A 17,130-nucleotide genomic window follows, 5' to 3' on the forward strand; every position below is an offset into this window, starting at 1 on the left:
ACTGTTGTGAATAATGCTGCAGTGAGCATAGGGGTGCATGTATTCTTTGAAATTAGTGTTTTGGATTTCTTTGGATATATTCCCAGAAGTGGAGTTTTTTATTTTTTTGAGGTAACTCCATACTGCTTTCCACAGTGACTGCACTGATCTACATTCCTACCAGCAATGCATGAAGGGTCTCTTTTCTTCACATATTCGCCAACACTTGGTTGTTGATTTATTGATGATAGCCATTCTGACAAGTGTGAGGTGATATTTCATTATGGTTTTAATTAGCATTTTTCTGATGACTAGTGACCTTGAACATCTTTTCATATGTCTGTGTCCTCTTTGGAGAACTGTCTATTCAGGTCCTTTGCTCATTTTTTTTTTTTTAATATATTTTATTGATTTTTTACAGAGAGGAAGGGAGAGAGAGATAGAGTTAGAAACATCGATGGAAGAGAAACATCGATCAGCTCCCTCCTGCACACTCCTACTGGGGATGTGCCCGCAACCCAGGTACATGCCCTTGACCAGAATCGAACCTAGGACCTTTCAGTCCCCAGGCCGACGCTCTATCCACTGAGCCAAACCGGTTTCCCTTTGCCCATTTTTTAATTGGATTGTTTAGGGTTTTTTTGGCATTGAGTTTTGTAAGTTCATTATAAATTTTGGATTTTAACCCCTTATCAGATGTATCATTGATGAATATGTTCTCCCATTCAGTGGGTTGTCTTTTCATTTTGTTGATGGTTTCTTTTGCTGTGCAAAAACTTTAGTTTGATGTAGTTCCATTTGTTTATTTTTTCTTTTGTTTCCTTTGCTTAAGGAGATATACCAGGAAAAATATTGCTATGAAAAATGTCTGAGATTTTACTGCCTATGTTTTCTTCTAGGATTTTTATGGTTTCAAGTCTAACACTTTAAGTCTTTAATCCATTTTGAGTTTATTCTTGTATATGGTGTGAGAAGGTGGTCTAGTTTCATTGAAGCTTTTAATTAGAAAAAGAAAATGATGTATTAGAAAACTTATGTCTGGTCTTAACGCATTTTAAAATTTGCATATCCTTTAATCCAAGAATTTTATTTCTAGAAATTTATCTTAAGGAGATAATTAGATTAAGTTCATATATGTATCTGTATGAATACTATTTGAAGAGATATTCTAAGAAAAAAAATTTATAGTCATCTTAGGTTTCTGTTCTATTAGAGCACTGGTTTGGTCTTACTATAACACCCAAAGAGATCACCATGTAGTCATTAAAAATTATAATGTTAAAAATAATAAAAATGTAGACCTATATTTATTATAATATAAAGATGTCCATAGCATATTAAATGGGGGAAGATTTCAAAATATTGTGTAGACTATCCCACTTTCATTTTAAAACGCAGCTGTACGTTTACATTAAAAAAAGTCCAATAACTAAAATACTAATAGTTGTTATCTTTGGGTGGTGGGATTATTGTCTTTATACTTTCCTGAAATTGATTTTTTGTAATCAATATTTTAATACCCTTTAAGTGATTTTTTTAATCATAGAGATTACAAATGAATGAAAAGTGTCCAAGAGCTAGAATAATCTGTTATAGTTGATGCTAATGATAAATTTCAAATTAACTTGTTATTAAAATTATGGTGAAAGGAATGGGAGTTACCCAGCACTGTTAATTTTAAAACTATTTTTTCCTGTAGATCTTTGCCGCCGTTCATTATCAGAAGATTCTGTAAGTATTCCACTGTTGTTAAACCCAAAATTTTACACTTATAAATTTGTAGGGGGCTTCGTTATAGTATTGATTGACTTTTTTGAATAGATGGTGATTCATTGAATGGGAATCACAGTAGAAAACCTCTTGATCAATTATTTGAAGGCATCTCTTAGGGTGAGAAATGACAATACAAAAGTTGTTTTATTTTAAATTCACATAAATATAAAATAATTCTGCTATTTAAATATAGGGCTCAAGTCTTTGAGTCTGGATCTATTCATAGAATTTTGTGCATATATCTTACATAATCCAGCATTCATGATTCCATTTCCAGTTTTGTTTTTTAAATGCAACACTAACTTAAAGACAATTGTGAAGTAATTTCGTTATGGTCCTTGTAAATGTTAACTTTTTCACTGTCTTACCGTTTTCTGGCTCATGTCTAATTAGACAATAATTTTCTTTAGGAACCCACTTTTATCAAATACTTCTGAGCATTCAACATAGTTTTTATTGAAATGAGTCTCTTTTCACACTCATAGTTCTCCTCTTATGATAATTTTTACCATTTGCTTGTCTAACATAACTGGCATAATGGGATTAGAAGCAAACACATCTGACCACTAGTCAGCATACATTCACCAGGTGAGAGCAGGAGTGCTGGGTGTGGTAAGAAAGAACCGCCCCCTACCCTTGAGCACTCATTTTATGTAAGCATATCACTCAACTTTTCCAGAGGAATGGAGACTATGGATTGATCTGGAGTGTCAGTTAAGAGAGCTGCTGCTTTAAATACAGAATTAGTTTCTGCTTTTGAAGTTCTTTGTATGGTGATAATTAGTTAGGATTTTGTAAACTTTCCTCTTGGTGGCAATTCCTAAATTTTAACAAACTGAATTTAAGGGAAAATTCCTGAAAATTCCTATGTCTTACTTAGGATTTTGTACCTTTTGAATGTTTGGGTCACTTAGTAAATATGTGGAGCAATTTGGAGAATTTACAGGGGGAAAAACGTTTCTTCTTCTGCTTAGGATGGGACTGAGGAAGACCCACAGGCAGAACTGGCCATCATTCACGGGCAGATGGCCTATATTCTGCAGCTTCAGGGTCGTACAGAGGAGGCTCTGCAACTTTACAATCAGATAATAAAACTAAAGTGAGTTATTAAAATGAAGTGTCTTTTATAGGGGAGGAGGTTGCTTTTTAAAGGTTTGTTCCTTTTTGACTTGCTTATTGTTCACAGGCCAACAGATGTGGGATTGCTAGCTGTGATTGCAAATAACATCATTACCATTAACAAGGTAGGAAATATGCATGCCTATCCCTAAACTTATATTTTAAGCTGAAAGTATATTACCTGGCTTTGTTCTAGGATAAGTAGGTTGTTGTTGTTTTTCTATGACAGAGTCCGAAATTACAGCAAATCACAATAGTGAGTTACTTAACTCATAATGATGATGATTATGCAAAGTATATTCAAGTAATAAAACTTTTTTGTAGTTACAGATCCTGGACTTTAAAATCTCACTATTTTCTTAGTTTATAATAATATGGAGAATCTCTGTTCGTTAGAAAAGTAAAATGTTTGGACTTTTGCACTGTATGTATGCACGTTTTATATGATACTTTCATCTAGTGAGTCTCAGAGTTTTCTGTAGAGAATATATTTCTTTCTAGTGGCTTTTATTTTGGGGGAGATTTGAAATTCAGGTTAATAACAGTAACATTTGTAGGGGTTTTTGATATGCTGTGTGATTTTTTTTTTTTCAAGTGCCATCTTATTTTATCCTCAATTATTGTTTTATGTGGCAATAAAAGTATTTCCATTTTATAGGAGTATAATCTGAGGCTGAAAGGAGTTAAATAATTTGTATAAGATCACAGCTAGTAAGAGGTAAAACTTGGATTCAGATTCTAGTCTCTGATTCCGATGCTTGCTCCTTCTAGCCCTTCATGGTACCTCTCTTCTCTTGTATGTACATACATACATATATACATACTGGCTAGTTTGTTAAAAAGTATCGGTTAGAGTGAATGATATCAAGGTGAGAGGCCTTGAAAATTAAAATGTTGAATAATAAGTGCCATGATAGCAAAGTTGAAGAGAAATCTGGCAGTGGCAGGCATGATAAAGTATTAAAGTAGTGTTATAGGAAGACCAACTAGAAATACGGTTTTTTGAGGACTGATTTATATGAAAGCCATTTTCTTGCTATACATTAAAATAATTTCATTGGTTTAGAGCTTCACATTCAGAAAAAGTAGAATTTATTTTAGATTTCTTCTTTGCCTCCTTTTAGTCTTTAAACTACTGGAAGACCTAGTTTAAAAAGCACAGTATCAATTATTTGCAAATAACTATATCATTTAGCAAGACTAGAATACTGTACACATAGTAGACACTCTGATGCTCAGCTTGTCCTTCTTAGGATGGAGTGTGTCTTAATTATCCTCCTTCCTTGAAAAGTATGACTTTCTTTAGGCAGATAACATTGTGTTTGCTCCACACAGAAATTCAGCTTCTTTGTACCTCTGCCCAGATGAGAGGACTTTAAGAAAAGAGAAAACAATAGCTATGTTACATTAGTATTTTTTGTTAAAATGGGTTCAAGAGAGGTGTGAATATATTTCTGAATTTTAATGATTTGCTTACACATGACAGTATTTCAAAGAGGAATGAGTTACTTTCATCATTTGTCATCTAAATTCTAAAGGGCATAATTTGTAGAACTTGTAAATTTAGATAATATTGTAGTCCTAATTTCTGCTGCAAGATTTGTGCTACTCCTGTGTACTTTTCTTCAAAAAACTCAAAGCAGCCCGGCCAGTGTGGTTCAGTGGTTGAGTGTCATCCCATGCACCAAGAGGTCACTGATTTGATTCCACTCAGGGCACATGCCCAGGTTTCAGGCTCCATCCCCAATAGGGGGCATGCAGGAAGCAGCTGGTTGATGTTTCTATCTCTCTCTCCCTTTCCCTTCACTAAAAATCAATAAAAACATTAAAAAAGCTCAAAATAAGCATGTCCTAGTGGAAATATAAAACAAAAAAAAAAGCAAGAACCCAAAACAAATTTATATGTATCTTAGGAGCATAGGCACCCCAACGAGGCAAATGTATTATCTTCCAAGGTCTCTTGTTTTTAACCTATCTATATATACAAAAGCCTAATATGCAAATTGTCGCCTCGGAGTTTGACCGAGAGACCATGAGTTTGATCGCTTGCTACGATGTACGCTGACCACCAGGGGGTGGTGCAGAATGAAGGAAGGCCCTGGCTGGCAGCTGGAAGGAAGGCCCCAGTCAGCAGCCTGAAGGCCCGATCGGCCCTGATCGCCAGCCAGGCCTAGGGACCCTACCTGTGCACGAATTTCATACACCAGGCCTCTAGTATAAAATAACTAAATGGAAGTGGAATAAGGCCTTGGAGCCTTAAAAGTGTTGAAGTCTGAGATTGCTATTAATGATGGATGAACTTTCCTTTTCAGGACCAAAATGTCTTTGACTCCAAGAAGAAGGTGAAATTAACGAATGCAGAAGGAGTAGAGTTTAAGCTTTCCAAGAAACAGCTGCAAGCTATAGAATTTAACAAAGCTTTACTTGCTATGTACACAAATCAGGTAGGTTGAACAGATTTCTGGTTCCCCTGGCTAAACCTTTTAGAGTATGGTAACTAGGCATAATGGATATATATCAGTGCAATCTATTTATGTGGGTCTTAAACCCATGTGTTCTTCAGAATGTCATATATAATAGATTTTATTGGTTAAACAAGTAATTTGCCCAATTCTTTGTAAAAGTGTGCTGTTGGTGGCTTTTAAGAGGAAGAAAATAATGTTCACTCCTGTAAATGAGATAATTTTGTCAATATCTTATTTCTAATCTCTCTGAATTAAAGTAAAATAATCATGCAAAATAAATCAAGTTATAAATGTTAAGGATATCAGTTCTAACCCTAACATGCATTAATTCTAATTCAATTATGATTTCATACTTTTCTAGAGCGGAGGTTTTCAGTGAGAGTGAGAAGCAGTAACATTTTTATTATTTAGAACTGAGTTAAATTATTCTAAAATACTTTAGCAAGAAATACATATTTATTTTGTTGTTTTGAAACAAAGGCTTATACTTGATGTATTTTTTAAAACAAAATTCTAGAATTTAAGCATCCAAATTAATGTTTAATAAGTCTTCCTTTTCTAATTGCTTAATTTCATTAACCAGCTTATTTGGGGGGGGCAAATATTGTTTTTTAGGCAGAACAATGCCGAAAAATATCTTCCAGTTTACAGTCCCAAAGCCCTGAGCATCTCCTGCCTGTGTTAATCCAAGCTGCACAGTTCTGTCGTGAAAAGCAGCACATAAAAGCTATAGAGCTGCTTCAGGTAAAGGAAATACTTGAATTTTTAATAAGGTGTCGGATAGTTGCAGCCTTTTTTCATTTGTATTATGTATAAAAGCTTGTAAATATGGGTAAACTAATAGGTAATATACTTCTAGACACTTTAGTTAATTCTTGTGACACTTTAGTTAATTCTTGGGCTACAGCTTTGCTTTATATACAGTTGCATTAGTCTATGTTTGTCATAAACCCTAAAGAATGTTTTTATTTTTAGATCTATTTAACTAGTTAAGGGTTTGTTTTAGGCTTAAAATACCAGAACATCCTTGAACCCTTTTTCAATAACGTATTCTCCAGTAAGTCCCAATCTAACCCCAAATAATTACAGAGATCCTTAGTTTTTTATCAGCCTAAGTCAGCTGTTAGATTATTTTTTAATTTCCTGAGGGTAGAATACATTGGAAAGTTGGACAGGGTAAAATTAGGACCATCCTGAGGGGCAAAGTTGTCTAGCCAGGGACCCAGTAAGGAGGTATCATTTATTTGAGTATCTTAAAAAATATTATGTAGTAGTCTTAATTATTATTTATTTTAGTGACTCTCTGGAAACTTGACATTATTGCTCTTATTTTCAGAGCATAATTTTAAAGCACAGTGGGTTATCGGGTAAGATTTTTCCAAAATAAAAGTTGGACTTTAAACCAAGAAGTTTAATATTTTGAAACTAGATTTAAATTTTTATGTAGCTAAGATAAGTAATTGGAATGTGTGCAGTGAGTTGTATAAATAAAATGTGATTTTTCCCCCCAATTAAAAAATGTTTAGGAATTTTCAGATCAGCATCCAGAAAATGCAGCTGAAATTAAGCTGACCATGGCACAACTGAAAATTTCCCAAGGTATTAATGATGATTTCATCATGACTAAAATATAGTTTTAATGGAAATATATGTTTGGAATGATTCTGAAGTAGTTGACTGTGAGTTTAAAATTTTTGCATAATGGTGAAGCATAATTATTGTTGTTTCAAACATGAAGCTAGATGGTGTGAGCTCCAACACTTAGTGAGTTAATTGGCCTTTTCTTGGGTTATTACTAAATTGTCAGACTGATTCTCAGTCTATGCCTTGAAAGTCTGTAGAAGCAAAGGATTTCTGTTCCGAAAGACCGTACGTGACTCAAATTTCCTGGGTATGTCGTGTATAGAAATGCTTATATCTGTCACTTGGTAGTATTTGCATGAAATAAGGGTTACTTTGCCATCCTAGTTCTCAGAATTTTTTAGCTTAGGCCTTTATCCTTTATTTATGCTTTACAACTCATATCTTTGGGGGAGAGAAGCAAGTAAATTTAATGAAAACTGATATTTTTGGTTCGTACAGAAAACTGTTAGTGTTTGTGTTCATAATTTTGAACCAACCTTGAGTGATTTTCTAGAGCTGTATTGACCATATTTGGATGCCCCTATATGCATGTAGCTCTTTTAAGTTAAAATTAAATGAAATTTAAAATTCAGTTTCTCAGTTGTGCTAGCCAAATTTCAGAAGCTTCGTAGCCACATGTGGCTAGTTGGACAGAATAATATATAGGATGTTTCCATCATCACAGAAAATTTTATCAGACAGCTCTGGTGTACAGTATGCATTCTCAGTGGGGATGATAATTGATTTGGATATTGGATTTTATGATGGCTAAAGTGAAAATTTTATGGGTAGAGGGTGAGGAAGTTAGTTGGCAATTAGGGGGGAAATGTGTAAAAAGACTCCTTAGTGGGTACTAATGAAAACAAGGTTGAAAAACACTGCTAGTCTCCCTGTTACCTTATTCTCAGATTTGCTTACCTTTTAGTTTCTTTTTCCTTTTCCCACCTCTCTTTCTTTTTCTTGCTCTCTTCTTTATCTTCTTTCCTCATTCAGTTTTATTTTTTTAATTTTTCTTTATTGATTAAGGTACTACATATCCGTCCTTATCCTCCCCTTACCCCTCAGCCCCCCTCCCTGCTCATGCCCTCACCCCCCTGGTGTCTGTGCCCATTGGTTATGCTTATATGCATGCATACAAGTCCTTTGGTTGATCTCTCCCCCAGGGTGGTTTTATTTTTGCAAAGATTATCATACTAAAATTACTGAGAGAGAATGCCTGCCAGTGGTTTTTGTTTTGTTTTTAAAGGCTTTAGTTATTTAGGTTTGCAGTGAGTAGAAAGTCAGAATTTTAACACGTTAGGAAAGTTTCCATTGCACTCATATCTATAGTAACATATTTCAAGGCCTAAGACTCAATTTTTTTATTTGTAAAATGAATAGAGTACATTATTCTCAAGATTCCAAAGCTTGAATATTTAGAAATGTTATAAAACATGACTCTTAAATTTCTTGTCTTTTTTTTTTTTTTCATAATACGCTTTCTTCATTGTGATGGCTGATCTTGTCTTTCATTTCTTAAGGTAATATTTCCAAAGCATGTCTAATCTTGAGAAGCATAGAGGAATTAAAGCATAAACCAGGCATGGTGAGTTTATAACTAAAATCTCATACAACTGAAAAAGTAATGGAATTAATAGTCCATTGGTATGTTTGATGTTTCTTATATTTAATTAATTTCTGCCTATTTCTATATATATAATAGTTAAAATAATAACAGTAGCCCTGCTGGCGTGGCTCAGTGGTTGAGTGTCTCCTCATGAACCAGGAGGTCAGGGTTCTATTCCTGGTCAGGGCACATGTCTGGTTGCGAGCTTGATCCCCAGTGTGGGGTGTGCAGGAGGCAGCTGATCAATCATTCTCTTTGATCATCGATGTTTCTCTCCCTCTCCCTCTCCCTCTCCCGCTCCCTCTCCCTTCCTCTCTGAAATCAATAAAAATATATTTTAAAAAAATAGTAACTTTCTGGTATAAATTTAATTTCATTTTGTGCTCTGCTTTGCACTTGTCTGTTATTTAGTCAGATGTGCCAGGTACTATTTAGGCCTTATATTACCACTGAGAGCTAACCTTAAATAACCTAAGATCCATATATGGAATTTCTTAGCCTAAATTATTTTGTCCTCAGTATGATTTCTTTGAGGTAAAATAATTTAGGAATAGTGGCCAATAAATTTAGTTTTTAGTTCTCTGATTATCCCAGCATCAGATTTAGATCACTAATATAGCTATGAAAGCATCTGTTTTGAAGTAAAGACTAATTCTATAGTGGTGGTCTGTGCATTTATTAAACTAGGACTGTTTTATTCATGCTTGTATTCTCTCACACAGCTTTTACACTTGGGACTCAGAAAATGTGTAATAGTATTTGAAGGTTCATATTTTAAAGCCTTGGCTGCAGTCATTTTATGTTAGAATCAAATATGATATGTAGTTGAAAATAAAATGTTTCTAATATTTAAAATCTGACTTCCTGGTATCTTTCAAGAAATTTATTCATTTCATTTAGGTTATTGTCTTTATTGGCATAAAAGTTGTTCAAATATTCCCAATTTATCCTGTTAGTATCTGTGAAACCTTTTGTTTATGGTAATTGGTTAGTCATATCTTCTCCCTTTTTTTTGCTTTTTCTTTTCTGATCAATATCACCAGAGGTTTATCCGTTTTATGGATTTTTCTCAAAATTCCAGCTTTTTGTTTGTACTTTCTGTCCTCATCTCCTATTGCTCTTCCCCTTGCACTCCATTCCAGCCATATGGGCCTCTCTGCTATCCCTCAAACACAATAGGCAAGCTTTTCACTGGCTTTATGTAGCTCAGGCCACATGTGACTCATCATGGAAGTTTAGCCACGTGTGTATGTGTACCTCACTGATCATGTACTTGGATGTCCCAGCAGTGTCTTACTATATGAACTAATTTTCCAAGTGCTTATTCTCAACTTCTGTACTTACCTTGCAGACTGGTAATTTTGTGAACTGGCACTGCTTTAGAGGAAAGGTATATTTTATAGATAACTTTGTATTTGGAAAGCACTGCTGTTTATGGTATTTCTAGTTATTATGGTATTTCTAGTTATTATAATTATATTATATTATTTCTAGTTATTAAATATAGTAATTTTTATGATGAATTAAATTCTGGTGGAGAGAGCCTAGCAGCCTTTATCTGCTGTTTCTTGAGTGTTTTTCGTTTTGAAAAAGCTTATTCCGGGAGAGAAGGGGAAATTTTACTCACTAATTTATACCTTTCGCTGGGTAGGTATCTGCATTAGTGACTATGTACAGCCATGAGGAAGATATTGATAGCGCCATTGAGGTCTTCACACAAGCTATCCAGTGGTATCAAAAACATCAGGTAAATAAATGGAGTAAAATGTTAAAAGGGTTTGTTTTTACATAAAAATAAAAAGCTGCACTCCTGAACTAAAAAGTTAGGAGAATTGAAACATTACAAGTCACTATTTAAAAGATGGAATGATATTACTATTATAACCTACTAGAGCCTGGTGCACGAAATTCATGCACTAGGGGGAGGAGGGTCCCTCAGCCCAGCCTGCACCTCTCGCAGTCTGGGAGCCCTTGGGGGATGTTTGGCAGTTGAACATCCTTAGTGCTGCTGCAGAGGTGGGAGAAGCTCCCGCCGCGGCCGCAGCGTTCACTACCTATGAGCCTAGCTTTTGGCTAAGGGGTCTTCCCCCTGTGGGAATGCACTGACCACCAGGAGCCAGCTCCTGTGTTGACTGTCTGCCTCCTGGTGGTCAGTGCGCGTCATAGCAACTGGTTGTTCCACTGTCGGGCCAAAACTGGCTCTCCGACATCCCCTGACGGGTCCTGGGTTGAGAGAGGGCGCAGGCCAGGCTGAGGGACCCCACTGGTGCACGATCAGGGCCGGGGAGGGATGTGGGAGGTTGGCTAGCCAGGGATGGACCATAAGAGGGCTCCAGAGCATGTCTCACTCAGTCCTGACTGGCTGTTCCCCAACAGCAAGCTAATGTACCGGTTAAAGCGTCTGCCCCCTGGTGGTCAGTGCACGTCATAGCAAGAAGTTGAGTGGCCTTAGCATATCATTAGCATATTATGCTTTGATTGGTTGAATGGCCGACCAGATGACCAGACACTTAGCATATTAGGCTTTTATAATATAGGGTTTTTTAAGTATACCAGATCCAAATAAAGTTATTAGAAGTAAGAAATGGCTGCAAAATGGGGAAAAAATTGTTCAGTTATGTTTTCTGAACCTCTTTCCTCTGTGTGTGTGTGTATGTGTGTGTGTGTATGTAACCTCAAGAAGTAAGAATAATAGTACATGATTATATATAAGAGAACTCATCTTTAGTGACTAGAGAGTCCATGGATGATAGTAATTAGTAGAACAGTGGTATAGTTGACCCTTGGACAACATGGGTTTGAACTGCACAGGTCCATTTATATACGAATTTCTTTTCAATAAGTACTATAAATGTATTCTCTTCCTTATGGTTGTCTTAACATTTTCTTTTCTCTAGCTTTATTGAAAGAATACAGTATGTAATACATGTAACATGCAAAATATGTATTAATAGACTTATTAGTTAAGGCTTCAAAGTCAGCAGTAAGCTGTTAGTAGTTTAATTTTTTAGGGAGTCAAAAGTTATACTCAAATTTTAAACTGTCAGTGCCCCTAACTCCTGTGTTGTTCAAGGGACCAGCTATACATGGGATAATTGTATATCATGTCTCCATCTATTAGAGACATCTTTATTTTTTCCAGTATGGGTTTCTACATGGGCAATACCCAACTTAGGTGGCATTTGTACTGTTAGCACTGTTAGCAGTGAAGAGATACCAGTGTTCTGGGAACTATTAAGATAATGTTTGAGAATTATGGTGACATATATTTGATTATGGGGTTATTTCTAGTTGTGGATGATCTAAATCGAGATGAATTGTGTTCCAAATTCATAAATTAGTCATGTCTGTACTAATTTGTCTTCTCCTCTCCCTGTTTGTGTGTGAAAATTTATGATTTTTCATATATTCTGTAAAACTTGAGATGAATTTAATGGATAGGCCCATTTTAAAGGTCCTATGAATATAACTTCATTAACTTGCTAAATATTTAGCTTAAAACTTTTCTTTCTCTTTTTATTCAAACTGTAGCCCAAATCTCCTGCTCATTTGTCCTTGATAAGAGAAGCTGCAAATTTCAAACTCAAATATGGGCGGAAGAAGGAAGCAATTAGTGACCTAGAACAGCTATGGAAGTAAGCTCTGAAAGGTGGAGATGTAGAAATCCAGATTTTATTGCTGTTATTTGATATGAATGAATTATTTTGCTTGTTTATGTTTTCTTCAGTTTTATAAATTATTAAATAACTTTTTTATTTCTTCTTTTAGACAAAATCCAAAAGATATTCATACCCTGGCGCAGCTTATTTCTGCTTACTCACTTGTAGATCCTGAGAAAGCAAAAGCGTATCCTTTTGATTGTTCCAAGCAGCTCTCAAGTTGCATAGTAGATCTCTTCCAGTACCTGTTTGACTAGGACTTTTTCTGTTGTTAAATTTCAACAAACAAAACCCCCTTCTTTAAAAGAAAATTTTTTTTTATTTTTTTAATCAGAGAGGAAGGGAGAGGGAGAGAGAGATAGAAACATCAATGATGAGAGAATCAGTGATCGGCTGCCTCCCCCACACCCCCCACTAGGGATCGAGCCCACAACCTGGGCATGTGCCCTTGACCGGAATTGAACCCAGGACTTTTCAGTCCGCAGGCCGATGCTCTATCCACTGAGTCAAACCAGCTAGTGCCAAAACCCCCTTCTAACTAGTAAAAACTAAAGTGAGAATTTAGTGATCAGTGTGACTGAAAAATACAGTGGTAGATCCAACTTGGGGTACAGCTTGATCCACAACCAAAAATGAAGTTCATAACATATAGCTTAGATCTCCATGTTCAAATTCAACAGCAAAAAAAATAAAAAGAAAACCAACACAAAAACAATAAGCAAAAAGCAAACAAAACCACAAAAAATGTATTTTTTTGGATACCAGTACATGATTCTGAAATGTCATTTTGATTAAACTATTTTATGTCACACGCCCATCTCAAACAATGAGAGAATGGTGCCCTAATTGGCTGAGTTTGGATCATGTGTGCTACTCCAATATGGCTGTGTTCCCAAAACTGAGTGGGTGGGGTGGTGAATGTTAAGAAGCCATAAGTCAAAACCTTTGCATTGAGCAAGTCTGTGTTTTATACTCTTAATAGCTGTTTTGAGGAAATGGAGTTTTTATCAAGCTATGACCTAGAAGTATGTCACTGAGTTAAGGAATAGATGATTAGAAGATAACTCAGTTTTTGAGTTTTCCTTTCACAATATATGATATATAATTGACTTGATGACTTTCAGGTTTGTTGTTCTATAAAAGATTTAAGAACATTTTTTGCTTTTGACAAAGGGCATCAAATAAAGACAGTGTGTTTCTCTATAGGCATAGATGTATCGTTAGGCATATATATGTATTTATACTGTGTTCCTGAACTCCTGTTCTATCCCAGTCTTAGTAAACACTTGCCCTCGTCAGATAGTATGTCCCTGAAAGTAGATGTTGACGCTCTTGAAAATTCTCCAGGTGCTACGTATGTTCGGAAGAAGGGTGGAAAAGTTGCTGGAGAGAGTCAACCAAAGGAGCAAGGGTAATGTTTTTCATTCTAACATTCACTAATGCTGATTTTAAATTATATGAGGAATAAAAATACACATAAAAATTACATGTGAATAAGGTTTAAGTCCCCTTTGTTTCTTTTCCTTCCTTTTCTCTGTGCCCAACTCTTAGTCCTCGTTTCCTCCCTCCTCTCTGGTCCAGAATTAACTTCTGGTATTAACTTAGTGTGTATCCTTCCAGATCTTTTTCTTTGTATTTACACACAGACGTGAATTAGAAATATTTTCCTTAGATTGGATTATTTTTTGTTTTTTACAGAAGTGGGGTTCCATTGTGCTTAGTGTTTTCAAACTTGCCATCTTTCATTTACTAAGTCTTGCAGACATATGCTATTTATGCATAGGCTGGATGGGCCCTACTTTATTAACCTGTTAAGTTCTTAATATACATTTACTGTATCATTTAGTAATTCTAAACCACAGTTCTGATCTTTATTTTGCTGATTTGGAGGAAAGGTTAGCCAACTTCATTAATTTATATAAAGTCAAATTCCAATTTTTTCCTTATTCTACATTGCCATCTCAAAAAAAGCAGAGGCCTAGGGTAAATGTTTAAGATTTTATTTTTGACTCAGGATGAATAGAGAATGGAAAAGATAAAACATTTCCTCAGTTTTGTGGCTTTCTTAATTTTTCATTGTTTTCTCCTTTTTTGAATACCTTTCAAAATCTAATTTTTTTGTAACTTTGAAACAGTATCAGCACCAACTTTATATGATTGACTTCATTATGAACTCTGTGTTTGATATAAAAAAAGTATTATCCTCGTAATAGAATTTAAAAACTTAAATAGGGAATTGTAGTCTCAGAGATATGACATTGTTCCATTTTATCATATGATTCTGATTTCAAGCCTTATAAAGAACTCCAGAATGAAATGAATCCAAGCCAGATCTTAAGGGGATTTTTAAATAATGCCCGTTTAAATATTTTCAGTATTTTTTCCCCTCTTTCAAAACAGGGTTGGGTGATTAGTAAGAACATACAATTCATTTCTAATCCTGTACAATTACTAAGATGTACACTGAGGTTTTTAAAAATATATATTTTTATTTTTATTGATTTCAGAGAGGAAGGGAGAGGGAGAGAGAGATGATGAGAATCATTGATCAGCTACCTCTTGCACACCCTCTACTGGGGATTGAGCCCACAATCTGGGCATGTGCCCTGACTGGGAATTGAACCATGACCTCCTGGTTCATAGGTCGACACTCAACCAGTGAGCCACACCGGCTGGGCTTTTAAGCTTTTAAATTTCTGCACAATATTTTCATTAAGCATTATTAATGTCTTTTATTTTATGTTAACTTTTGGATACAACCATTTAGTTACTTTTTAAGATACACTATGTTGTTGACAAAATATAAATCATGGTCCTTACCCTCATAAGAACTTAAGTATAGCAGAGGGAAGTATATGTAAGCAGTAATTGTAATAAAGATTGCATGTGCTACTGTTGTGCAGGGCATTTGGGAGTCCACTAGAGGGGATGGATCTTCCTCAGGACACTGGGAGGTTAGAAAACACTTCATGGAGGAGGTGACTGGGTTGACTTGAAGAAAATGAAACAGAAGAGTTAGGCAAAGTGAGCAAAAGCAAAGAAGTAGGAAATGGTAGAGAACCTCTAGGAAATTGCAGGTATGATTTGTAGGGAGACAGTGTATTGTCTAAGGGAGAGATGAAGCTCTAACATAAGACACTGTCTTACTATAGGGTGTACCCTGAAAGAACTCACAATGAATGACTTGATAGAATGACTTTTTAAAAAATTCTCACTTGAGGATATGTTTATTGATTTGAGAGAGAGAGAGAGAGAGAGAGAGAGAGAGAGAGAGAGAGGAAGGGGGAGGAGAAAGAGAAACATTGATGTGAGAGAGAAACATCAATTGGTTACCTCCCGTAGGTGCCCTGACTGGAGATCGAACCCGTTACCTAGGTCTGTCCTGACAGATAATTGCAACTGCAAATTTTTGGTGTACAGGGTGATGCTTCAACTGAGCCACCCGGTCAGGGCCAGAGATATTTTGTATATGTTCCTTTTATTAAAGTATATATTGTTATTGATTTCAGAGGAAGGAAGAAGGAGAGAAAACATCAATGTTGAGAGAGAATCATTGATTAGCTGCCTCCTGCACACCCCCTACTGGGGATTGAGCCCACAACCCAGGCATGTGCCCTGACCTGGAATCAAACCATGACCTCTTGGTTCATAGGTTGACCCTCAACCACTGAGCCACACTGGCTTGACTGTGTTCCTTTTTTTGTTTTTACTGTAGCTGTCAGAGTACTTAGCAATTATTTTGAGTGTTTTCTTGACTTCTTAGGCTCTTTTAAATGCCCTTTAGTTGGAAAGGGGGGTCAGTGTACTTTAAATAAAGATTTTATTACCTAAAAAGTTCAATAGCCCTGGCTGGTGTGGCTCAGTTGTTAAAGTGTCGACCCGAGCACTAAGGATTGTGGGTTCCATTTCTGGTCAAGGGCATGTACCTGGATTTCAGGTTCGATCCCTGGCCCTGGTCGGGGTGCATGCGGAGGCACACAATCAATGTGTGTCTCTCACAGTCATGTTTTTCTCTTTCTCTCTCTCTCTCTCTCTCTCTCTCTCTCTCTCTCTCTCTCTCTCTCTCTCTCTCTCATCTCCCTCCTTTCTCCCCTCCCTCCCTCCTTTCCACTCTTTAAAAATCAATGAAAAAAAAAAATCCTCAGGTGAGGATTAACAACAACAAAAATTCAATAAACTCGCAAATTTAGCCCTATATAAACCTGAAAAATAAAAATTTGCAGAATAAAATGCTTTCCACCACTCTCTGCCCTTCTGCCTACCCAGGTCAAAACCAATGTTACTTATCTTACATAACCTACCAAAGATATTCTTTGCATGTATTATACCTGTACATTTTCTTCTAACAAAGAGTTTAATGATCTGTTCTTGAGTTTTGCCAAACGTGAGGTAACTTATTGTAGATGTTGATGCTTGTGCAAGTTTCTTATCTTTTTTACATAAAGTTTAATATGCATGTGCCAATGTAAATGGTATCTGTTTTCTGAAAACAATTGTCACCCCTCTTTTCTAAACCCTCTCCTATAAATTACAGTGTATGAAGCTTGATTAAATTTAACCTAAATACACATCCCAACTAGTCTATTTATTAACTTTGGTGATAAAGTACTCAGCTTGCTCTTTTGCGGATGCGTAATGCTCTATGTTTTATCATGCTGATGGTAATGATTGTTGTTCTCTCTATAGACAGGGAGATTTGAAAAAGAAGAAGAAAAAAAAGAAGGGTAAGGCTTTTTAAAAAGTCTTTAGATTTCTTTCTACAAGATAAAAGCTTGAGTTTAGCCCTATATAAAAACCTTCAAATATATTGGCCTCTTGTATCTTTGAATACTTGAGTTTTGTCTTAACTATAGCTAGTATTTAACTTTATTACATTAAAGAGTACAACTCTGGAGTTTGCCTAAAT

The 17,130-nt window shown here is 35.7% G+C and overlaps 1 protein-coding gene across 2 annotated transcripts in view; it reads left to right on the top strand.

The window, feature by feature from the left end:
• SRP72 (signal recognition particle 72) overlaps positions 1-17,130 on the top strand; it is a 29,041-nt gene that overhangs the window by 7,750 nt on the left and 4,161 nt on the right. The window contains exons 6-17 of one of the 2 annotated variants that reach the window (XM_036334905.1): positions 1,679-1,710; positions 2,727-2,851; positions 2,939-2,996; positions 5,184-5,315; positions 5,952-6,080; positions 6,863-6,935; positions 8,480-8,544; positions 10,217-10,312; positions 12,097-12,200; positions 12,334-12,411; positions 13,498-13,635; positions 16,911-16,948. In XM_036334905.1, the coding sequence (XP_036190798.1) occupies positions 1,679-1,710; positions 2,727-2,851; positions 2,939-2,996; positions 5,184-5,315; positions 5,952-6,080; positions 6,863-6,935; positions 8,480-8,544; positions 10,217-10,312; positions 12,097-12,200; positions 12,334-12,411; positions 13,498-13,635; positions 16,911-16,948 (1,068 nt within the window). The remainder of the gene's footprint in view (positions 1-1,678; positions 1,711-2,726; positions 2,852-2,938; positions 2,997-5,183; positions 5,316-5,951; positions 6,081-6,862; positions 6,936-8,479; positions 8,545-10,216; positions 10,313-12,096; positions 12,201-12,333; positions 12,412-13,497; positions 13,636-16,910; positions 16,949-17,130) is intronic. The other variant, XM_036334912.1, reaches the window with a different exon arrangement.

Source organism: Myotis myotis, unplaced genomic scaffold, assembly GCF_014108235.1.
Source record: "Myotis myotis isolate mMyoMyo1 unplaced genomic scaffold, mMyoMyo1.p scaffold_m19_p_1, whole genome shotgun sequence".
Lineage (NCBI taxonomy): Eukaryota > Metazoa > Chordata > Mammalia > Chiroptera > Vespertilionidae > Myotis > Myotis myotis.